Here is a 25,253-nt window from a genome sequence, read left to right as displayed (position 1 = left end):
AAACAACAAAGATTCAAAGATTTTAGGAGGCTGCTTGATTTCCCCAGAAGCAAATAATTCCTAAAAGGCCAAAGTCACTGACAAGCATACTGATATGGCAATCTATTCACATGCCTTATGTAATATCTGTGGACAAATCTGTGTCAGTAACACTACGGGTTTCAGATCCTTTAATTCCTTGTCACTGAACTTAATGCCACATCATATTCAAAAGAAAAAGAAAAGTCACCATTCTAATGGCACAAATGTGTGTCAACAGAAATTTTGATCCATTGGCCCCATGATTTATGTGGACCAAAGCTATTAGAACCAAGAGGTCCAAATGTATAGAAAACAAACAGTCCATAAAAAGGAACTGAAAAGCACTGTGGCATGTGAAAAGGACAGAAGCACATAGTTCTTGCATTGCTCATCTACTGATATAAAACAAAAATACTCTGAAACTTAAAACAAAAATCAACAGTTAGCAGGCTCGCTGACTCTGCACTTCCAGCTATGTGCAGCTAGGACGGTAGTGAGTGTAGCTGGGATCAGCCAGGCAGCAGCCCTCATGTAAGCAGCAGTGTTCCAAGAGGATAAGCTAAACTGTGCAAGCACCCAGCATGCCTCCGTCTGCCAATGTGCTAAAGAGCCAAGGAGAATTACATGGCCAAGTCAGAACCAGTGTAGAAGAGGACTTCACAGTTCAGGCACCAAGAGGCTTAATTCATGGATGTTGGAGTGAGGGAGGGCCACTAATACAACCAACATTATACCGTTTAAGCCAGTCCTCTGGACCCAGTGTACCATATCCCTCCCACACGCCACATGTACACGTAACCTCTCCTTGAGCCCCAAAGGGTTCTCAGAATTTTGCAATAGCTCAAGGTCCAGTAACTCAGGACATGCATCAGGTCCAACCATGGATGAAGATTCTCCAGTGTCTGAAAGCAGTTCATTTGGATGCAGAGACTTACAAGGTAAAAAGACAAATTAACTGTCGCCCAAACTGAACAGACAATAGAACAGGGAAAAGACAACTATGATAGATTCCAAAAAGCAATGGGAGAAACACAGAAGTCACTCATCCAAGGAGAGTGTGAAACTCAGCAGCATTTGCTCTCAGGGCCTCCTACCCGAGGGACAAGAATGTTCTTTTAATACCCTTTCCTGTCATCCGGAAGGATTCCCTAATCTATTGTTCTTCATGGTTTAGCTCTTCCCTCTGGGCTTTTAGCTCCAAGATCTGCTCCTTTTAAAAAAATAAATGATCCCATGCTCTCAGCTGAGGACCCAGAAACCTCTTTTTAAATTGATCGTCCTTGTTGTTTTTATGGGCTTTTTTTTTTTTCATTTTTAACTGACATATAATAATCGTACATATTTATAGGGTACCATTTGATGTTTCAATACATGTATACATTGTGCAATGTCTAATCAGAGACAACTATCTCCTCAAATATCTAACATTTCCTTATGATGAAACATTAAATTCCTCTCTTCTAGTTAGAGAAATATAAAGCACATTATCTGTAGTCACCCTACCATGTAATAGAACATCAGAACATCTTTTTTTTTAAAAAAAGATTTATTTGTGGGGCCAGCGCTGTGGTGCAGCAGGTTAAAGCCCTGACCTAAAGCGTCGGCATCCCATATGGGCCCAAGTTCAAGACCCAGCTGCTCCACTTCCCATCCAGCTCTCTGCTATGGCCTGGAAAAGCAGTGGAAGATGGCCCAAGTCCTTGGGCCCCTGCACCTGTGTGGGAGACCCGGAGGAAGCTCCTGGCTCCTGGCTTCAGATCAGCAAATCTCCGGCCATTGCTGCCAACTGGGGAGTGAACCATCGGATGGAAGGTCTCTCTCTATTTGAAAATCAGAGTTACACAGAGACAGGAAGAGACACACAGAAATAATGAGAGACTTCCATACGCTGCTTCACTCCCCAAATGGCTGCAACAGCCAAGGCTGCACGAGGCCAAAGCCAGGAGTCAGGAGCTTCTTCTGGGTCTCCCACATGGGTTCAGGGGCCCAAGCACTTGGGCCATCTTCCACTGCTTTCCTAGGTACATTACCAGGGAGCTGGATTGGAAGTGGAGCAGCCAGGTCTCAAACCAGCACCCATATGGGATGCCAGCATTGCAGGTGGCAGCTTTACCTGCTATAACACAATGCCAGCCCCACACTAAAACATCTTACTCCTATGTAACTATAACTTAGTACCCATTAATCAACCTTTCTCCACACTGCCCTCCCCCTTACTATTTCTAGGCTCTGATTACCATCATTATATTTGTAACATCTATAGGATCAATTTTTCAGGTTACACATACTGGTGAGATCCAGCAGTCCTTATCTTTTTGAGCTGATTTTATTTCACTCAACATTATGAATTCCAGTTCCAACGATGTTGCAAAGATTAAAAAGATTTAATCTTTTTTATGATTGAATAGCACTCCATTGTGTATAGATATCACATTTTTCTTTAACCATTCATCACTTGATGAATAATTAAGTTGTTTCCATTTCTCAGCTATTATGAATACTGCTGTAATAAACCTAAGAGTGCAGATGTCTCTTTGACAAACTGATATCATTTCCCTTGGATACACATACCCATTAGTAGGATCTCTGGATCATATGATCACACTATTTGTAATTTTTGAGGAACCTCCATTCTGTTTCCCATGATGACTGTACTAATTCACATTCCCACCAACAGTGTGCAAGTGTCCCCTTTACTCCACATTCTTGCCAGCATTCGTTATTTGTTGTCCGTTGATAATACTCAACCTAACTGGAATGAAGTGACATCTCACTGAGATTTTGATTTGCTGTTGAGATTTTTTTTCATGTATCTGTTGGCCATTTGAATGTCTTTCTTTGAGAAATGTTTGTTTAATCTACTGCTGATTGTTTTGATTGGGTTATTTGGGTCGGGCTTTTTGGGTGCTTTGGATTTTTGTTTGTTTTTTGGTTTTGATTTTGCTATTGACTTGCTTGAGTTCCTTATGAATTCTGAATGTTAACCACGTGTCAGATATATAGGTTGTATGTTCTCCCATTCTGTGCACTCTTTTCTCTGTTGATCATTTCCTTTGCTGTGCAGAAGTGTTTCAGTTTTGCTTTCTTCAGTTTGCTTGTTTCCTGTGCTTTGGGGATCTGATCCAAAATGACTATCCTGTTTAGTAAAAACAACTTCAACTCCCTTAAAACTGTGCAGACTTCTTATTAACTGAATTGGAGTTAATTCCATCCTGCCCCCAACATCATGTCCGCAACTCTTTTCAAACTAGACCTTTCTGTACTTTGGAAGTGCCAGGCTGCTGAGGCACAAAGACCTTAAGTGTCTCACAATCTCTTTTGTCTAAAAATATCTACTAAGCATCACCTTAAATCTATCTGGAGTCTTAAGAAAAGTTCCACTCTTGATTTGATCTTTACTCTAGGCCATTTCTTACTTTGAGAATCTCCCCTGCTAGAGACTAGAAATGAAAAACAGCTTTATTTTTCAGCACAGCCCAGACACTCCCTAATTTCTCTATTTTTGCTTTAAGTTCATTTCTCACCAAGTGCCTTACACAAAGGTATAGAAGCAAACCAGCAACTTCAATATTCTGCCTGGAAATCTTAGTCAAATCCTTAAGTTCATTAGGTATACTCTCTACATTGTGAGTTTCTGTTGTCTCAGTAACATCATTTCTCCAGTAGTTTCTTCACCAGTTTTCTGGTTTCCATTAACAGTTGTTGGTCATTTGCCTGGCCTCTGCCAACAATCCCCTCAACACTTTTCCAGTCCTCAACTGCAAACCAGTCCCCAAACCACCATCATATCTTTTAGGTTTTGTTACAGTAGCCATCTCACTAACGACACCAATTTTTGTTACAGCTAGCTATTGCTTCTTACCAAATAAGTCCAAAATTATTTCTTAAAAGAACAAGCAAAGTTTATCTACGTATGATCCTGCAGTCTAGGCTTCACTTTTTGGACAGATCCACCACTGGTCTCTTTGGAAGTTATCCTGTGGCTGCAATCATCTGGAGCTTCACTGGGGCTGGAGAGTCCAAAATGGCATCACTGAGAAGTGGGGCCAAGATGCTTCATTTATGCTCCAGTATCTCCCCATCAGGATAGCCTGAGTTGGTACATGTTCCAGCTTCATAGGTACTTACCATGTTCTAGAACAGCAGTATCTCCTAAAGTCTCATTGGCACAATTTATATGGCCAGAGTCTATATGGGAGGAAACTACACACATCATGGGAGGCCCGATTCACTAAGGAGCCATCATTATGAAAATCTATACATCTCCCATGCTAAGTCAATAGGTTATTCATTTAGCTCACACTTTCATGATAGTGCTTCCTGTTGGCCACTTCAAAAGCTACAGAAATAAAAGAAAAATTATAATTTAAAAAAAGAAAAGAAATATTTGTTGGCAAAACAATTAAATAAACCAACTTAAAAAAATTAAAAGGGGGAAGGGGTTGTGGGTATTTGCCCTCATAGCTCAGATATTATCCCATATCTGAGCACCTAGGTTCAAGTCCTGGTTCTGCTTCCTGCTAATGCACATCCTGGGAGACAGCAGGCAACAGCTCAAGTACTTGGATCCTTGTCACCATCATGGATGATCTTAACTGGGTTCCCAGCTCCTGACATCAGCTTTGCCCAGTCTCAGCCATTGCAGGTATTTGGAGGGTGAACCAGTGAATAGGAAACTTCTCTCTCTACTTCTCCAAAAAAAAAAAAAAAAAAAAAAAAAAACCACAAGCTAACTAAACACTCTTAAAATCAGATTAGAAAATAAGCACTTGAAAAATTAGGTGCAAGATAGAAAAATAAAGTTAGGAAGTAAGAAATGAAACTTACAGTATAGCCAGCACCTTGGCTCAACAGGCTAATCCTCCACCTTGCGGTGCCGGCACACCGGGTTCTAGTCCCAGTCGGGGCGCCGGATTCTGTCCCGGTTGCCCCTCTTCCAGGCCAGCTCTCTGCTGTGGCCAGGGAGTGCAGTGGAGGATGGCCCAAGTTCTTGGGCCCTGCACCCACATGGGAGACCAGGAGAAGCACCTGGCTCCTGCCTTCGGATCAGCACGGTGCGCCAGCTGCAGCGCACCGGCCACGGCGGCCATTGGAGGGTGAACCAACGGCAAAAAGGAAGTCCTTTCTCTCTGTCTCTCTCTCTCTCACTGTCCACTCTGCCTGTCAAAAAAAAAAAAAAAAAAAAAAAAAAAAAAAAAAAAAACTTACAGTATAAAAAATTTTAAATGACATATGATCATTGGATCATTTAAAGACATATGATCATTGGATAACAGAAACAACCAAAAACTAGCACAAATATACAGTGAATAATTTAACAGACAAAAGGATAAGAAATAAAATATGTATTTTTAAAATATACAAGAGTAAGAATTCAAAAACTTAACAAAAAAGGCAATCAGGATATTTCAAGCAAAAATAATGACTGTATCTAACAACCCCTCCCCCCAAATAATTTGCCTTCAACTCAAACTTGAGGTTCTCTGTAAGGAAACAGTTCTCAAACTTTAGCATTAACAGAGCTTGTTATGATGCAGATTCCAAGGTCATCATAAAATCATACTGATTTCATGGGTCTGGAAAAGGGTTCATGAGTTCTTACTATTAAATATGCCAGGGAATGTTAATAAAAAAGGCCTGAGACCAGCATTGTGGCACAGTGGGATTAAGCTGCACCCAGTAAATCTAGCATTCCATAACTGAGTGCCAGTTCGAGTACTAGCTACTCTGCTTTTGATGGCCCAAGTACTTGGGCCCCTGCTACCCACATGGAACTCCAGGCTCCTGGCTTCAGAGTGACCCACTGGACTGTGGCAGCCATCTGGGGAATGAACCAGAGGATGGAAGATCTCTCTCTCCACATATCTTTCTCTCTCTCTCTCTCTCGCTCTCGCTCTCTCTTTGCTACTCTGCCTTTCAAATAAGTAAATAAACATTTTTTTTTTTTAATTTAAAGGCCCAAGGGCCCACTGAATACAAAAGGACTTTCTCAGAACAGGGACAGACTATGAACTCTTATTCTTCACTTTGCACCTACCGTTTGAAGCCCACATTTGAAACCTCAGAATCAAGAGCTACCATGCCCCACAGCCCTAGTTACAGTTCAGTTTGAGCTGCTTCAACACTTTCAGGCCCACCTCCAAAAATAAAGAAACATTTTACAAACTGCAGGTCACAACCAATAAGCAAGTCATGGCATCAGTTTAATGGGTTGCAACCAGAAGAGATAATAGCAGAGGGCACTGTGCACAATGATGGTGATTCTGGTTTAAGCATCATTATAAGAAACTTCAGTCTCATGTGTATGTATAGTTACTTCATGTGAGTCATGGGCAAAAATATTTGAAAATTTCTGTCATAAAAAAAATGATGGTTTCATCACGCCACTAAAAAGTTTGAAGGAGAACAATGCAGAAACATCATCAAAGTCTAAGGAAAATTTTTTAATGATGATCATTTCATGTTATCATATTTCTATGGAGTTTAATTATTCAGGCACTTCAGTGCTTCAAAGAACAAATTAATATGCATTTATTCAGCATCTCTCTGAATGGGTAGGTGAGAGGAATATAGTTCCTTTCTCTTAGAAACTTACTAGTAGGGTCAGTGTTAACCCATGAAATAACCACAGGACTTGTAACCATAAGTTAAACTTAAAATGCTATAGGATTTCAAACAAGTAAATAATACCTTAAGAAAAGTTGTATGAAGAAGTCAGAACCTGAATTTAGCCTTAAAGGGAGCAGAAGAAAAAACAGAAAGGAATAGCGTAATAATGAGTCTTGTTATATGCTCAACATAGGCTAACCACCAGTGAAAACAATACCGAAAGCTCAATGCAATGACACAGTACTACATGGATTTACTCCATAGTCATTCAAAAACCCAGGTTCCTTCAACTCATACAATTACCATCTTCTGTGGCCTCAAGGTCAGCTGGATCCTCTGCTATGCTGGGTGTATGTATGTAAATATTTATGTATGTATATATTCATACACAAAGGTTCTCGACTGAACAATCTGACTTCATGATGATACAAAAATGACATGCATTCAATAGAAGTAACACTTTGAATTTTGACCTTTTCCTGACCTAGTGATATGCAGTATGACACCCTCACAATCCAGCTCCCAGTCAGTCACGTAATCACAATGGTAAATAATCAACCCTCCACAGTACACTGTGTTGCTAAGCTATGATGTTCAGTATCTTAGATGCACTAAAATCATTTGTGATTCACAGTATTTTCAATTTACAATGTGTCTATGGAGCCATAACCCCATTATAAGTAGAGGAGTATCTGTGTGAGTATGTGTGTGTGTGTACACAAAGTCATGTAAATTGTGATGTTATTTAAAAAGAAAGAAAGAAAAAAAAAGAAAACCTCTCCAGTGGTTGGTGTTTGGTTTAGTGGTTAAAGTCTCTGTTAGGAGGCCTGTGTCCCATTATCAGAGTTCCCAGGTTCAATTAGAGGGTCCTGATTCCAGCTTCCTGCAGATGCAGATACTAAGAGGCAACAGTAGTTTGGATTCCTGCCACCCACATGGGATACCTAGACTAAGTTCCTGAGTTCCTGGCTCCTGGCTGTATCCTAGCCAAACCCCAGCCACTGTGAACATCTGAGGAATGAACAAGTGGACAAAAGAGCTCATTCTCTCATTCTCACAAATAAATAAATAAAAATAAATAAAAATAAAGTTAAAAATGTTTTAAAGGAAAAAAACCTTTCTGGCTGGGGAGAAATTATTCCTCAGGGAAAGCCAATTCCTAGAAACAGCAAAGTTTGCAGCCAGGAGCATGCCTTTGTTAAGTAAACTAAGAAATCTCTGGAACTCACAAACACACACACACACACACCCCAGGAGACAACATCCCTCTGCCTTCATCACCCCAGGGCCAGGAACTAAGCAAGCAGGGACCCTGCCTACAGTTTAGAGGCTGGTTGCTCATCATGCCCTGCCTGACCTTACATGCAGAAACTCCAACGAAGGTGCAGGCCTAAGGCTTTCTCCTGGCTCTCAGCTTCTGCCTTCGATCTCCTTGATGTCTCCCCAGTGTGGAACCGCTGTACCTTGCCCCACCTCTAGGACCTATGAGTTAATAAGCTTTATTTTCCTGAGCCTCTTCTCTTTCTACTCCTGTGGCCACACCTGACTATCAAGCTCACAAAAGAATATAGAACATCTGCATCCAGCCACTACATGGGTGAGATGCGTGGAGGATCACACAGAAGGTGAGGGAGCCTGGGTCTAGAAGCAGGCCAGACTAACACCACACAGCTCTTAATCAGCACATACACATTAAAACAAAATAGAATGGAAACTCATTTTACAAATATTTGCCAATAGACAACAAGATTTAAGTTTTGACAAAAACCATTTAGAAAAGGTTCCATTAAGACTATCCCTAACTTCACAATAACTAACATATAACCACCGCATTTGCTCTTTGGAGAAGAGATGTTAAAGACATACAAATACGCTAGCAGTTCTGTCTCTCTCTACCAGCCCCTCCCATTCATAGGGAGCGTCTCTGCTTTCCTTTATACTCAAATAAAATTTCATTTCTTCTCTCACCATTGTGTCTGGTCTCATAAATTGTCATGGACACCAGGACACCAGCCCAGAATTATCTTACCAGTTTGCCTGCAAAAAAAGAGGGGGAGGGAGTGTTTATGGTCCAGGCCTGGAAATGGTCTCTCACTTCCACCCATTTTTAACTGAAAATCACATGTGACATTAGGAAAACTCATTTTTAAAAAAGTGTAGTGGGGCCAGCACTGTGGCACAGCGGGTTAAAGCCCTGGCCTGAAGCGCCAGCATCCCATGTGGGCGCTGGTTCTAGTCCCAGCTGCTCCTCTTCTGATCCAGCTCTCTGCTATGGCCTGGGAAAGTAGTAGAAGATGGCCCAAGACCTTGGGCCCCTAATGGGAGACCCGGAAGAAGCTCCTGGCTCCTGGCTTGGGATCGGCACAGCTCTAGCTGTTATAGTCATCTGGAGAGTGAACCAGCAGATGGAAGACCTCTCTCTGTCTCTACCTCTCTCTGTAACTCTTTCAAATAAATAAAATAAAATCTTAAAAAAAAAAAACAAAAGTGTAGCATAGGACAAAAGTGGAGCTCATCACTGGTTCTTTCTCCCAGCTAAAACACCCTGCACATAACACAACAAACAAATGTAGAATGACACCCTGGTGGCTGCCCCGGGCTTTCCTTCCTCCCAGATACATAGATGAGGCACTGAAGAAGCCTACAGCCTGGATCCATCAACAAGAAGCACAGAGAGGGAAAAAAAAAAAAAGCCTGTAGAAAAGCCTACTCTACTTGCAGAAGAGAAACCATTTTTTATTGAGAAAATATGCCCCATACCATGGTGACAGGGGGCCCAGCGTACAGCTCAGTGTCCCCACCCTACAGCAACAGGATGAGACAAGTAAACCAGCAGGCAGCAAGAGAGGCAGGATGCAAACACAGCCGTGTAGTCAGCAGCCCAGTCTCCTCAGCCATGGTGAGTAGCAATTTCTTAAAAAGATAAACATAAATGCACTGTTCTATTCCTAGGAACACTCCTAGGAAGATTTTCTAGAAGGATTAAGTGTTAAAGGGGTACAGTGCATAACACCTACCCTCGAATAGCAATAGTAGAATGCTCCTGTATGTATCGACACACATATGCACACATGTGTGGATACATGCATACGTGCTTGAATGTATATGTGTGTACATACATACATAACTACTGAGAGACAGAGAAGGTGGCAGAAAGAGAGAGGTTAGAGTGAGAGAATGAAATAAGTGTGGTAAAATATTGCAAACTGGTGTCGCTGACCAGTTGTCTGTACACTCTTGCAACCTTTGTGTAAATCTAAAATTATTCCAACACTTAAACAAAAATACAATGTTTAAATAACAAATATAATCCTGGCTATTAAAAACAGAATGATACAGTTATTCTATCATTAAGAGTAAAGAAAAATCCAAGAAGGGACATAATAAAATGATCACCTACCCCAGTTGTTTCAGGGTCACATGTTTGTTGCTGCAAACACAAATTAACCTATTTGAATTCTATATTAATGACTGCTTACAGAAGTGCACAGAATCTCGTAACACATGAGAGGTAAAAGCCTCAGGTGAGATTTCTGAGCCATAGGTAATTTAGGAAGGAATTACACAAATAAATAAAGCATCTTATCATAAAGTCCTGGCTTCAACATCAGCCCAGCAGACTGAGGGGAGCAAGAACGCAGAGAATCAGCACGGGAGGAAATGTGTGCCAGGTGGCTGCCAGCATCCTAGAAGTGCACATTCAGCAGGAAACATAAAACTCTCTAGCTCTATCTTAAATGCTGGTATATAAATCACAATATATCCCTTGTCTTCAGCGTCTACAGTTTCTCAGAATGTCAAAATAACAGTTACAACCAACAATGACTATTCATAATCATCTAGCTCACTGTAGGTTCAAATTAAAAAAAAAGAGAGAGAGAGACTGGGAGAGAAAAAGAGCCTCTTTGCTTGCTTTTTTGACAGAATTTTTAATTTTAAACTCAGCAGGAAACAAGATAATGACTACAAAAAGCCAGGTAGGCTTCTAAGAGGCTTATTACAAACCAGTTTTCTCAAGATCATACACAGGTGGCTGAAAGTCAAGACAATTTCAAACCAATGGATATGGGTTACTGATGAATAAAGATCTTAGTGCTGATTAAATTGTTTTATCTCATGTTCTTTAATTTTCTAATATATTCTCCACAAAAATATCTCTGAAATCTGTGCTAGAAGATGGTATTGTGAGGTAATGTTTTCAAGTATTTCCCCCTCTGGCTATGCAAAAATAGAGAAAGGAGAATGTTACACATACTACATAAAAATGATGAAGCAATTGCAACAAAATAAGATATGATGCTCAAAATGATTCCTTTCATTTACTTTTTAAGGTCTTAAATCTTAATTATAAATGTGGAAAGCATATACCTTTTATCAGAACCAGTGACCCTGCTGCAGGCAATCTCAATCAAATAAAATTTAAAACTTTGGTGCGAGGTCATTAAACTATTCCTACGGTACCTTTTTACTCTAAAAGCCTCTGTAAGCCATTGAAGTTCTAATTTGAATAATTGCATTCCACCTACATAAATTCCCTCTGTAGTTTCAACTGTATGCAATATCAGTCTTCATTTCCCGAATTAAATTAATGTCAAGTAATGTGATGCTTCTTAAAAAAAAATACATCTACTTTCATAGGTAACCTTTCAGCAACCAGTAGAAGTGATTCATGTGCACAGGAGGGGAACAGGTCAGTATGAATAATCATTAACCCGCAATCTGTGCCAGCATTTATTGTGTGCCAAGCACCGCAAAAGGAATTCTTCCTCCAATAAAATGGATGTATCTTTGAGCTTTGTAAAAAATCAAGTGTTTTGTAAACTGAATTCTATTTTTCACTGAAATATATCACTGTATCATGAAAAACTTTACTCTCATCTAGCTGGGACTCCCCATGTTTGGTCACTACTACCCTTCTAGTCAGATATTTAATGAATTGTAAATTAATATCAGAAAACATAACCTAAAAAGAATCACTGAGTAATTTTATTTAAAAAAGAATTACTTCTCATAAGAGAGAATTGAAAATAAAAAAAAAAGCTTCCCCTTACTTGCCAACAGAATTTTGGAAAGACCTAAAAAGTTCTTACAAGCAACTTTGTCACACAAAGTGAATTTCCAATGTCATTGTAGCAGTATTGATTCAACAAACCCAAAGGACTGGTAATATATGTCCCTTTAATGAGATATGATCTTTCATTCCTTGGATTTTCCCAAATATATGCATGCATCTGCAACTTATAGAATGTTCTTTAAGAAAATTCACTCTAAATTGATGATCCAACTGATCCTGGGCTACCTCAAACCTAAAGACATCTACGATGTATCAATCCAGTACAGATTTAAGTGACTCAGAGTTTCAACCTTTGCAATTCTGTCAGTCTTGAATAAGGGTCCAAAAACTAGGATCATTCTAGGTAAACTCAAATATAACTACAAATTTTTAAATGATTCTTGAAATCAACCATATGTCCTTGGAATCACAGTGGCTAAGGTTATGTGTACTTTCTTATTCACATTTCTCCCTTCCCTCCCTGTCCTTGCCATGGCTTCCTTGTGGGTGGAATATCCTTCCATTCATTAACTCTGTGTTTAGCCCTGTGACTTGCTTTGAACAATGAAATGTGGACAGGATAGTGGAGTTCTGAAGTGAGGATGTAAGGGGTGCTTAGTTGTTTCCACTTACCCTATTGTGTCCCACCACCACCAAGGAGAAGAACATATCCCAGGCCACCGCTGCTCTACAGAGCAGACTGAAACACACACATATCCTAGAGTGATGATGGTGAATCTACAGACCCACGAGCCAGAAATAAAGATCTATTATGTGATCCATGAAAATCTTAGGGTGGTCTGTTGCCAAAGCCAAGGTCATTGCACTAACCAACAATTAAAAGGGTTTAAAGTACTATTTTCTGTACCACTTGGTTACAAATTAAAATTGTTCCATGACCTTTCACCAAAAAAGCATGCTAAAGCAAACAAGTTTTCATTTCTGTATGTACTAACATTGCCTAAATAACCATCCTACAGCTTGACAGTTTCTATAGTAATCTCTTATGGAACTGTATTTACCCACTAAGATTAACAATTCTTGAACATCCTTACTAAAATGAAAGCACCTTGAAGGCAGAATCTGTGTCTGATTCACCACCACCCTATAGCTCTATCACAGTGCTTGTACTTAAATAGCCATCTGATAAATGACTCTATATTCCATATAATTACAGTGCTTTTCATTACTGTCCATAGCCCAAAAGTGACATCCTGAGTCACAATTCTATCAAATATTTGAAATGACAGAAATGATTAGATATGATCTATTATAGATTAAACAGAACTTGTCTCCCTAAAAACTCACACAGATGTTGAAACTCGGATGTCTTAATGTTAATGGTTGATGGATTAAGGGTGATTTGATGTAATTATGCTGGCTAGGATGCAGGACCAGTGGCAGGTGTTCGGGTCATTGGTGACATGCCCTTGAGGGTGGTTCTCCCAAGAGATATAATTTATCTGAGTTCAAGTTTGGACTAGGTTCTCAGTTCCTTGGCTCAGCATGTAATCGTGTCTCTGCACACACTATGACCAGTCTCCACAGACACCAGAAAATGGGACTGCCCAATCCTGAACTATAACCTCCAAAATGTAAGCTGAAGCAAACCTGTTATTTTCTAAAAATGCTCCTCTCAGGTATTTTAGTTAAAATAACAAAAAGCAGATTAACACATGATCTTTCTCCTGAATATGCTGGAGAACTAAAGTACTATGCAATGAGTGGTGCTCAAAATTCATCATCTATACCAACATAAATTTCTTCAAAAGGGTACACATATTCCTTCAGTGAATATTGAGCCGCAGAATGGGTGGTTAGAAGATGCATCCTGAGGCCGGCGTAGTGGATAAAGCAGCCGCCTGCAGTGCCGGCATCCCATATCTGCACCCGTTTGAGTCCCAGCTGCTCCACTTCTGATCCAGCTCTCTGCTGTGGCCTGGGAAAGCAGTGGAAGATGGCCTAAAGCCCTGGGCCCCTGCACTCATGCGGAAGACCGGGAAGAAGGTCCTGGCTCCTGGCTTCAGGTGGGCCCAAGCTCCAGCCGTTGTGTCCATTTGGAGAGTGAACCAGTGGACAGAAGACCTCTCCCTCTCTCTCTCTCTCTCTCTTTCTGACTTTCAAATAAATAAATAAATCTTTAAAAAATAAAAAAGAAGAAGAAGAAGACGCATCCTGCTGGTGCTTCCCAGAAACATGCAGCAAAGATGTGTCAAGCATGAAAGGTATGATTCCAAAGGTACCACGAGGGGCCTATCAACCTCTTGACTGTGGCACTTCTGTCTTGCATCTCTTTTTCACCAGTCCTGGGGTCACTGACTCCTGCTCACTGCCCAAACTGTCTAATTTTCTCCATGATCCTCTATCACCCAATGAATCTCTATCATCTACCTGTTACTTGCTTCCCCCTTCTCAACATTTTTCTTCTTCCTTGCCTCTTCTTTTTCTGCCTTCTTTTCCTATTTCTAGTCCTTGGTACAAGAAGACATCACCACACATCCAAACTCTCCTCCTCTTCACAACAAGCCAGGTGCCACATACTTCCGAGTCCAGAAGAGCAGATGTGCTACTTGCAGGACGTTCAAGGACTTCCAGAGATCTCCACACCCTGCCAGTTATTTCACTACTTGCATCATTAGAGAAGTTTAAACACAGGAATGTATTCTAATTGTCAAAATTTCTGCTGAAACCCATGGTCTTAACATGTTCAGCCTATCAAAGCTGTAGTAGCCAACATGTCTTTAAGCATGCTGAATGAGTGAATTCCCAAATCTCATATTACAATTTTTGCTGTTAAATAATTTTAGGTATGATTTGGTGATAGCAAATTAAACCATAAATAAAATTATCGGTCACCACTACAGTTAGTCTCAAATAAAAATATAAACCTATTTTTCCTTTCTTACCAAAATAAATATCCTCTCCCTTTAATCCGAAAATAGTATCTCCCTTCCTCTGAAAAATGCCACCCAAACTTCACCCTCAGCTCCCAAGGACCAGTGTGGTTCAAACATACACTGTCATTGTCTTACTGATCACTAGCTGAGTCATAGTCCCTGTCTGAAGCTAGACCTGTCAAGGCACCCACACATGGCTTGCCAAAGCTGATCTGTGTAATTGCATAGACGAGAGCATATGTCCCAGGCTGCATCAGTCACAGTCCTTCCTCAAGACATTTCAAATGAAACAAATGGCAAGAAGAGAGATCTCTCTTAGGTGGTGATGAAATGGGCATTCTAAGACATGAGAGCTGCCAGTAGCCATGTGCCCTGCCGTGCAAAGAAAGCTGTTTTGAGAGGATGGAGCCAAGATGCAGACAGAAGCAGAACTTAGAAAAAGGAGACTGAGCACCCTGGCAGCATTCAAAGCCTGGTCCCAGTTGTCCCTGTCAGCTGCCATATTCCTGTCCTTCTCATGTGCTTAATAAGCCTTCCACTGACTTCCTCTTTATGCCAAAGTTAATTCACACTGTTTTCCTATTACCAATAGCCAAAGAACTTCTACAGAGTAGACTAAATAAATTCCAAGGTAATACATTTAATTTCTTCTGGTGGAGGGGATGGGGAAGAAGAGGAAAGCCTGGAAAAACGACAACAAATTTTAAGTATCTGCAGATTCTAATGCACCTGATGCAACCCTGGCAGTAGAACATGGACTGGCATTTAGGAACCACAGGATTACCACTTTCTTCACTCTTTTCCTCATTAGGGATAAGCCCTGTCCTTTCAAAAGACAGAGAGTTAATGTGAGAAAGAATCTGGTATTTTTCAAGGAATTTCGCTGTCTCTCCGCACACAAGCCATACACACGGATGTTCAGCAGGAAGATATGAAAATATGAAGTAGGAAAATACAACAATTGGGATACTATGAGTGCCAAAGGAGCCTCTGGAATGTCATAATATCCAAGGTCAGAAGGTTCTGTGTTCTGGAAAACTGGATACTATGGTTGGCTAACAAAACTGGAGAAAGCTATTATTAACCTGATTATTTTCACCATGGATAGATTCAAAGGAATCTTAGGGCCCAAAAGGGATTGGTTTGCTATGCAGAAGGCAGTTTTAACCTGAAATGAACAATCAGACTCAAATATAAGCAGAAAAAAATCTACCTATCCCCAAGGATTCAAACTAAGACAAGGCCACTAGGAATTCAAAATTAAAGAGGCCGGGAAATGTAAAATGCAGTCTATGTTAAATGTATTTCAACGAATCCAGAAATAAGGCCATATGCCTGTAAAGTACTCTTCCTCTGTTTACTGTACTTCTGCACTAAAATACTTTTGCATTTAGACCTGTTTGCTCTGAGCTGGTGACTACAGAGGAACCTAAAAGACAAGAGCTCGGGTGAGAATGCCCTGCCCAAGAGAAGGGTTAACCACCCTCAAGGGATGGAAGTAGAAGTAAGTACAAAGGCAGCCCTGCTTTAAGCTTTTACTTTCACGGAAAGAGCATCCACCAGAAGGCTCCACAGGCACTTCCTTATCTCATGGTTGACCAGAAGTCAGTAGCTGAGTGACAACAGATAAAGCAAATCCATTCTTACTTCTTGGAGGTGATGCCTATGCCCTTAACCAGTTCTAACTAAAAAAAACAAAAAAACAAAAAGGCAATAACCATGCCAACTATTCTCTATATTCTCTATATAATTTTCACCTCTTACAAGATTGCATATTCATTGTATTTATTTTCTCTACCTAGCTATTTAGCATAACGCATGAACTGACATGCAAGTAATAGAAGAAACATCAAATTACAAAATAGGAAACCTGCTTAACTGCATAAACTTACTTAACAGCTTTGTTCTAAACACTGACGTTAGAAGAACAAAATCTACACTCTAAGAAATTCCAGAAAAGTATCCATATAGAACCTTGGGAAATCTCTACTCTAAAGTTCTTCCAATGTTGAGCTGTAATTAAATTTTTCAATTAGCAGGGCTGGTACTATAGCGTAGTGGGCTAAGCCTCTGCCTGTAAAGTCAGCATAGCATATGGGCACCAGTTCATGTCCCGGCTGCTCCACTTCCAATCCAGCTCTCTGCTATGGCCTGGGAAAGCAGCAGAAGATGGCATAAGTCCTTGGGTCCCTGCACCTACATGGGAGACCTAGAAGAAGCTCCTGGCTCCTGGCTTTGGATAGACCTGATCTCCAGCCATTGTGGCCATTTAAGGAGTGAACTAGCAGACGGAAGACCTTTCTCTCGGTCTCTCCCTCTCTCTAATTCTACCTCACAAATAAATAAATAAAATATTTAAAAAAAAATTTTTTTCAATCAGCAATGTGCTTAAAGAGCACACTAGACTATCTAGTATCACTGATGTAGATTTTCCTACAAACAAAATGTATGCATCGATAGAGAAACCGAGATTAACCTGCCACTCACAATGGCTGGCATCCCATATTGGAGCACTGTTTCAAGACTCTAATTGCTCTGCTTTCAATCCAGCTCCCTACTAATGCACCTGGGAAAGCAGCAGAAGACATACAAGGTACTTGGGTTCCTGATACTCAAGTGAGAGACCAGGATGGAGTTCCTGGCTTCTTGCTTCAGCCTGATCCAGCCCCAGCCATTGAAGACACTTGGGGAGTAAAGTAGAAGATTATAAATGGGTCAATCTCTCTCTTCACCTCTCTCTCTCTCTCTCTCTCTCTCTCTCTCTCTCTGGCACTCTGTCTCTCAAACAAATAAATCTTTTTTAAAAAAATAAAAGTACTGTAAATTTTCCCAAACCCATCCTGCAACTGTATTTGGTCTTTAAAGGATATTCAAGGGCCAGTGCTATGGCATGGCGGGTGAAGCCACCACCTGCAGGGCCAGCACCCCACGTGTGCACTGGTTCAAGTCCTAGCTGCTCCATTTCAAATCTAGCTCTCTTCCATGGCCTGGGAAAGCAGTGGAGGATGAGCCGAGTCCTTGGGCCCCTGCACCCATGTGGATACCCAGAAGAGGCTCTGGGTTCCTGCTTTCGGATCGGGCCAGCTCTAGCCATTATGGCCATTTGGGAAGTGAACCAGCAGATGGAAGACCTCTCCTCTCTCACTCACTCACTCACTCCACCTTTCAAATAAAATAAATAAATATTTAAAAATAAATAAAAGGATATTCAAATAGTCAAATTTACAGAAAATGATGTCATTTAGTAGAATTTCTTTAGATTCTTCATTTATAAGTCTCAAAAAAAAATTGAACTACAGACCCAAGAAAGAAAGAACTATCTGATAACTATTTTTATTCTTTCCTCCTTTGAGGAAATTTCCTCCTTTGAGTAAATTTAGTAAACCGAAATTTTGGTTGAATGCATTTTTAAAACCTTTCCATTTCCAGCATAGAAATAATAACCAGAGCCCTCATCTCTAGTGCTTGAGAAACAATGAAGGCTTTAAAGAATGCACTTGTCTTCCTTTTCACCTGCATTGATGCGCCTTCCACTCTTGCCACACAGGCAACTTGATCCAAGAAAGTCACTGCCACAGGCACTGCCACGAAGAAGCCTTTGCAAAAGGCCTTGAAGTATCTTTTCACCCATCCGTGTGACTGCGCCATACCTAGAAACACAAAGAAAATGATTATGAAATCAGCCTCAGGGCTGGTGCTGTGGTGTAGCAGGTAAAGCCACCACCTGCAGTGCCAGCATCCCATATGGCCACTGGTTCGAGTCCTGGCTGCTCCACTTCCAATCCAGCTCTCTGCTATGACCTGGGGAAGCAGCAGAAGATGCCCAAGTCCTTGGGCCCCTGCACCCACGTCGGAGACCCAGAATAAGCTCCTGGTTCCTGGCCTTTAATTGGTCCAGCTCTGGCCATTGCAACCATCAGGGGAGTGAACCATTGGATGGAAGACCTCTCTCTCTGTGTCTCTACCTCTCTCTGTAACTGTCTATCAAATAAATAAATATTTTAAAGAAAGAAAAAGGAAGAAAAAAGAAATCAACCCCAACCAAGGAGAAAAGGAAAGACACAAAAACAGCACAAGAAAAATAAGATGTAGAGCAGAGCAAACTTGTTTTCAATATTTTTCACACTCCTATTTATAGTCAATAAGAAAAAATGTTTTTGACTTAGGGTCCCAAAGGGAAATACACTGACTCAGGTAAACTCTTTTCACTGGCTCAAGTCCATTTGATAATTTCTCCATACAAAGCAATAATAATTTGGAATAAACCATTCCAAAAGTGAGTCCTTTTCTGCTGCTGACAACTGTGATGCAGACTCTCTTAATTCCCCCAATTCATGTTCTCTTCTACAGTAGGAGCAGTTTGTATGAGACCTGTGGCTGCACGGCTGAAGACAGCTTTCTAGATTCCCTTGCAGTTAAGTGTGACCACCATTAGGTCTGGCCATGTTTGCAGGAATTACATACTTCTAGACTGTGCCCCTGAAAGGAGTATGCCCTCCCCTTTGCGTTACCCATTTTGTAACAATAATAAATAACGATGAGGTTTCAGGTGCAGGAACAGTCAATCTCAAGCTATGAGATAAAAGCTCTAGGTTAAAGAAAGCAAAGCAATAAAACAGAAGGCTCCTAGGCCCCCTGGCACCATGGAGGCACCATAACTGCCCTGCCCTGCTTACATCCACTCTGTTAAATGAGAGAGAAGTCACCTTCTATCACATTTAAACTGATGTTGTGCTGCCTTTTGCTGTAATAATCAAACCAACCCTGATACAACATTGAAAGATGGGGTTTGGGAGGGAGCATCATTGCATGTGACGCCATATAACTATATAATTCATAAAATTACCAATCCTAACATAGCATTGTAACCATCTGACCATCTGATTGATTTTCAGATTTGCTAGGGATCGAGATGCCCTTTAATTATCTCACATGATGAAAAACAACATAGTGAGAGACCAAGACATGTTATCCTAACAACCCAAGTGGAGTCCAACACAGTGCCACAGATAAAGAACTTCTGGCTGGGAAAAATAAATTACCGTTTTGATCACTGTCTTACTCAGTTAAGCTCCATGTGTTACCTAAGACTGGAAGAAGTAGAGGAGGGGGACCAAAGGTGGGTGGGGGCAGCCAGAGGTTTCTGGACTTCTCTCTCCTTTCTAGGGTGTGACACCATATCAGAGGAAATGAAAGATTCTTTAACACAATCATGATGCTTGCTCAGCTCTATACATCCAGATCAGTTTGCTATCAAGATGATCTAAGACTTCTTGCCATCTTGAGAGCAGGCCCAAGAGGGTCCAGAAATGCAGTTCAGACCATGTATCTAGCAGAAAAGCATGACAACATTTCGGCTTTGCTTTCAAGTTCCCAAAAGTCACATCACCAATAAGTGCATTGCTGTGACAGCATTAATATTACATAAATGAAAAGAAGCATAAAAATAAAACAAAGATACAAGAACATGGGAGAAAGAAAAAGATTAAGAAATATCTTCATGAAGAAAAAGGAGGGGAAGGAGTAAAACAATATTTTTTAAAAATCGGAAAACTATTAGTCAAATTCTGTCCAGATACTCATTTCTGAAGGTTTTACTTAGTGAACCCCATAATTTAACCTTGAAATACAAGAGGACCACAAGAGAAAGGGTAGTTAGGGAGCCACATGCAAAGAGTTTCATCAAAGACTTGATTTTTCAATTTATTTTAGCGAAATTTTTCCCTTTGAAGACTTGTACAAGCAAGAATGGCGTGGTAATGAGGAACTCATGACTTTGCTGATGCTGATGAAGCAGAAGGGTGCTCCAGGGTTATACAACGGCTTTCAAATTCTTTGATCGTGTACTACATGAAGAAACATGTTTTATAATAGCAACCAAGTACTCATTCACTCATGCACACTCACAGATTAACACACACAAAAATAAAAAATAACTGAAATGTTCCACAAAACGAATACACTTTTAGTCTACTGCATTTTGTTTTTTATAAAAACTATCAGTTGCAAGTCACTCAATTAATGTTTATGACCCTCTTTTAAGGTTCTTGACCTGCAATTTTACCTAAATCGACCTAAAAATAACCCACCCACTAATTCCCTCTAATATCTTTAATGTGTCAGAGAGAAACAATGAATAACAATATGAATTGATTACTTCTTAATGACCTACTGTAATGGACATCAGTGAAGGTTACATATATTCAAGGTAAAAAATAAAGATCAGTAATCCTTTGTTACAACTGTATCAACATATAATACACATATCGTAACATTCACCCATATCAGTCATGTTTTATATCTAACTGAAATAAATGTAACTGCAGATTGGCTCTAGGAAATAAGCAATGTAAAAACATGGTTTCATTCCAACTCATCTACCAACTGGAAGCTTAATTTAAATCACTTATGATTTCACGCATCTGTTACCCAGAAATGTGTCTGACCCAGGGTGTTAAAAGCCTCCTTGAGCTGCCTCCACCTCTACATGCCTCAATTTGTAACCCTGTCCAATGTTTTCTCTGATTCATCCCCAGCTGTAATTGGACCCTCCTAGAAAAACAGATCTCTCTTCAATGACATCTCCCTCCTAGAATCAAAACACCTTAACTAACTTCTATATATCTCCACAAGAGATGCAACCTACTTCTTCAATGGACTGTTCTACACACGTCCCATTTACCTTCTTCTATGTGATTTGTAATGGAAGCATAACATTGGCAGACTTACCAGATCAGTCCTTGCAGGATGCAAAAGACACACTGTCCTCAACACCACATTTCATTAGGTCAGTCTCTCTGAAAACACTTCGAACCACAATTTTAACAGGTCACACATCAGTCTTAAGGTAAACATATAAGTGGAATGACCTCTATATCTCCCTTTTAAAATGGTTTCTAAAATATAACAAATCAACCCGAAGATTCTAGACTACGAAATATGTGAATGTACAAACAATTTATTAAGTGCTCCAATATGGAAAAAAAAATTAGCTACTATGTAGAAAAGAAATAGCTCTAAAGTAATTAATCAACTCCTTATTTACTAGTTTAATAGCAACAAGTTTATGTAAGCAGTGCACATTTCTATCTAAGTCTCACACAACTCCGAGGTAATATCTCCAGGGTGGGGTTCCTCCAGCTCCCCTTGACTGACGTGCCTAACAATACAGGCCCCAGCCACAGTCTGACCCTCAAAATCTAACAGTTGACTCCCTTAATCAAGCAAGGTCAGAAAATACTGGTATGTGGGTGTTGAAAAGTCAGATGTTTACTTACCCTGTCAGGCTCATCAACTTCTCAAATGAGTCAAGGAGAAAAAGCTAGGAAAGAAGCAGTCCCCGAATGTCCTCTCATACCCACATCTGCTTTGCCGCCTCATTAGATTAAAAAAGTGAACACCTACAGAACAAATATCGTACAGCAAATGAAAGCCACCACCAGATCCAGCTTCATAACTTTTGCCTGGTTCCATTAGAAAGTGACTACTGAGGGACTGTGTCACTGTCCCTGTTGCAGTGGTTCAATTATCCATTTATTCACCTACCCATCATGCACCCCTTGGCTCCTTCACTCTTACAGTCAATATTTAAAGGGTCTTCCCCATGCACAATGCTAAGCGCAAAGAATCGTAAAACAAACGGCAAAGCTAGACCCGGTCCCTGCTCTTGCAGAGATTTTACAATCCAGTCAGGAATGATGAAAGTCAATCAGAGAATCACATAAAATTATTGTAATAAGTACCACAAGAGAGAGCAGTGAGGTCAGGGAAGCAGTGAGGTGAGGCCTACAAGGAAGGGACTGAACTGAAAGATGAAGAGGAGTTGCCCGGATAAAGGACTGTGGGACAGGAAAGGGCATTCCAGGGAATAGCAAGATCATGCACAATTCCCTGTGGCAGGAGTGACCATGTTGTGATGGAAGAACTGAAAGGATGCTGGTGTAGAAAAAAACACAGAAAAGATGAGAGGGTCTGGTGGAACATAAATGGGTGGAGAAAGCATAAATGCCAGTTCAGCCAGGACTTCACAGGCTTTTTAAGGATTTTGTAACAAATGAGAATTGAGATGTTTGAAAACAGAGGTGAATGATCATTCTAGCCGAATAACTAGATGGGACAAGAATGAATACAGGGAGGCCTGTGCTATGGCATAGAGGGTAAAGCTGCTGCACCCAGTGCGAGCAACCTATATAGGTACTGATTCAAGTTTCGGCTGCTCCACTTCCAATCCAGCTCCCTGCTAATGCACCTGGGAAGGCAGTGGGAAATGGCCCAAGTCCCTGAGCCCCTGAACCTACATGGGAGGCCCAGAAGAACCTCCTAGCTCCTGGCTTCGATGGCTCTGCCCATTGCAGCCATTTTTGGGAGTGAAACAGTGGATGGAAGTCCTCTCTCTCTCTCTCTCTCTCTCTCTCCCCTCCACCACACCCATCTCGCTGTAACTCTACCTTTCAAATAAATAAATATATATATACATATACATATATATATATATATAGAGAGAGAGAGAGAGAGAGAGAATATGATTGAATACAAGCAGAACAAATTTTCCTAGTGGTCCAGGAAAAGAGATGCTTGTATACTGGACTAGGATTGTAATGGAAATGGATTACATGGGGCATAGTTGAAACATATATTTTGAAAGTTAAACTGGCAGGATCTGGAAATGGATAAGCAGTGGTAGGGCAGGGAACCGAACAAGAGGCACTGGTATTCTCCCCTTCTCCTGACTTACATTCCAATAAGTTCTAAGAACATGCTCTTAGTTCAATTCCTCAAACTTGACTCAGTCCTACCAAGTTCAAGGCTGTGAGTTAGGTGCTAGTGATAGAGCAGTGAACAAGCAGATGGGGCTCTAGTCCTCAGAGAGTTACAGTGAACCAGATAAGACTGTCCTTTAACAAAGCACTTCCAATGGAGACAAGGCATTTTTTTTCTTTTTCTTTTTCTTTTTCTTTTTTTTTTTTATGACAGGCAGAGCGGACAATGAGAGAGAGAGAGACAGAGAGAAAGGTCTTCCTTTGCGGTTGGTTCACCCACCAATGGCCGCCGCAGCCAGCGCACCGTGCTGATCCGAAGCCAGGAGCCAGGTACTTCTCCTAGTCTCCCATGCGAGTGCAGGGCCCAAGCACTTGGGCCATCCTCCACTGCACTCCCAGGCCATAGCAGAGAGCTGGCCTGGAAGAGGGGCAACCGGGACAGAATCCTGCGCCCCGACTGGGACTAGAACCCAGTTGCTGGCGCCGCAGGCGGAGGATTAGCCTATTGAGCGGCAGCGCCAGATGAGACGAGGCTTTAGACAGGGATTTCACCCCTGAAGCATGCTAGCATGGAGTAAGCAAGTCTATTCATCAGAAAATGATCAAGGAAGGTCTCCCAAAGGAAATGAGATTTCAGTTAAGACATGGGCATCTAGGGCAAAAGGAACCATATATGTCAAAAGCAAGAGGCAACATAAAATTCTGACTTTTTAAGAAAGTAGGGGGGCGGAGCCAAGATGGCGGAATAGTGAGGGCGCGCACCGATAGTCCGGGAAAATTTAGTTTAATAAAAGGGGAGTTACGGTAGCCGCAGAAAATAGAACCAAACAAAAATTGCAGGGGAAACCCTTCTGAATGGAGCAGGCGTGAATCGGACGACCTACTGGGAGAACAAGGTCGCCCACCACACGGAAGCAAAGTCTCGGGACCCAGCCGCAGAAGCCCCAGGGTCTGCGCGACAGTGCTCCAAGGAGAGTGCACGCCACACAGAAAACAGCGGGGAGACTTGAGACGCTCAGGGCTCCGAGTCCACACATCGGCGCTGGAAGGGGAGGTGAGCTCAATAACCCGAGACATTGGTGGGGAAACGGGGGTCAGAATCTAGAGGGGGGCCGGAAAGTGCAGCAAACTCACTACCGGAAAGAAGGAAAAAAAAAAGCTTCGGGGTTTCTCTTACCCCTAACCTTGCAAAGGTTACAAGCCTGCAAGACTTGAAGAATTCCCAAGAGACAAAGAGCAGGCCTCCTCTTTGGATTTACATATCAGTGGGGGAGAGTTAAGGAACTGAGTCACTACAATTCAGTAGCCTAGGCAACCCAGTGGGAGTCCAGAGGAGCCAAAGACTGGAAGCTAAATACCATCAATTCTGCACAGCCCTGCCCTGCAGTGTTACTTACCCCCTGAATAAATAAAATAAATAAATAAATAAAAAGAGAGAGATTTACCACGCATAACCTGAGGGTGTCACCTTTGCACACCCTTAACCTGGAAGAACCAGGCAGAGCTCTCAGGCCCCACCCATCTCAAGCCTCCAAGGCTCCTCCAACAGCAGGCAGTCCACTTAACACGGACACAGTATAAAAAAAAAAAAAAAAAAGAAAAAAAAAAGCGCACAGTGACGCAAGAAGAATTAACTATGCCGAGTAACAAACACAGAAATAGAGGGAGCAAGATCAACGATGACACTATGATGCCTCCAAATAAGCAAAACACCCCAAGCCAAGAGTATGAAGATGATGAGATAGAAGAAATGCAAGATACGGATTTCAAAAAATTTATGATAAGAACATTTAGAAGTTTTCAAAAGCAAATCCTTGAACTACAGAAATCCTTAATGGACAAGATTGAAAATCTTTCTCGTGAAAATGAAATTTTAAGGAAGAGTCAAAATGAAACTCAGAAACTAGTAGAACA

At 41.1% G+C, this 25,253-nt stretch overlaps 1 protein-coding gene across 5 annotated transcripts in view; it reads right to left on the bottom strand.

Annotated features, from left to right (window-relative positions):
• The window catches only part of IMMP2L (inner mitochondrial membrane peptidase subunit 2), a 1,099,135-nt gene that overhangs the window by 1,013,822 nt on the left and 60,060 nt on the right, over positions 1-25,253 (bottom strand). For all 5 annotated transcript variants that reach the window (XM_008258376.3, XM_008258379.3, XM_051849666.2 and 2 more), the window contains one exon: positions 18,094-18,230. In XM_008258376.3, the coding sequence (XP_008256598.1) occupies positions 18,094-18,228 (135 nt within the window). In that variant the 5' untranslated portion in view covers positions 18,229-18,230. The remainder of the gene's footprint in view (positions 1-18,093; positions 18,231-25,253) is intronic.

This window comes from Oryctolagus cuniculus, chromosome 3, assembly GCF_964237555.1.
Source record: "Oryctolagus cuniculus chromosome 3, mOryCun1.1, whole genome shotgun sequence".
Classification (NCBI taxonomy): domain Eukaryota; kingdom Metazoa; phylum Chordata; class Mammalia; order Lagomorpha; family Leporidae; genus Oryctolagus; species Oryctolagus cuniculus.
Note: the sequence above shows the minus strand (reverse complement) of the source record. Positions and strands in the feature narration are given on the sequence as shown.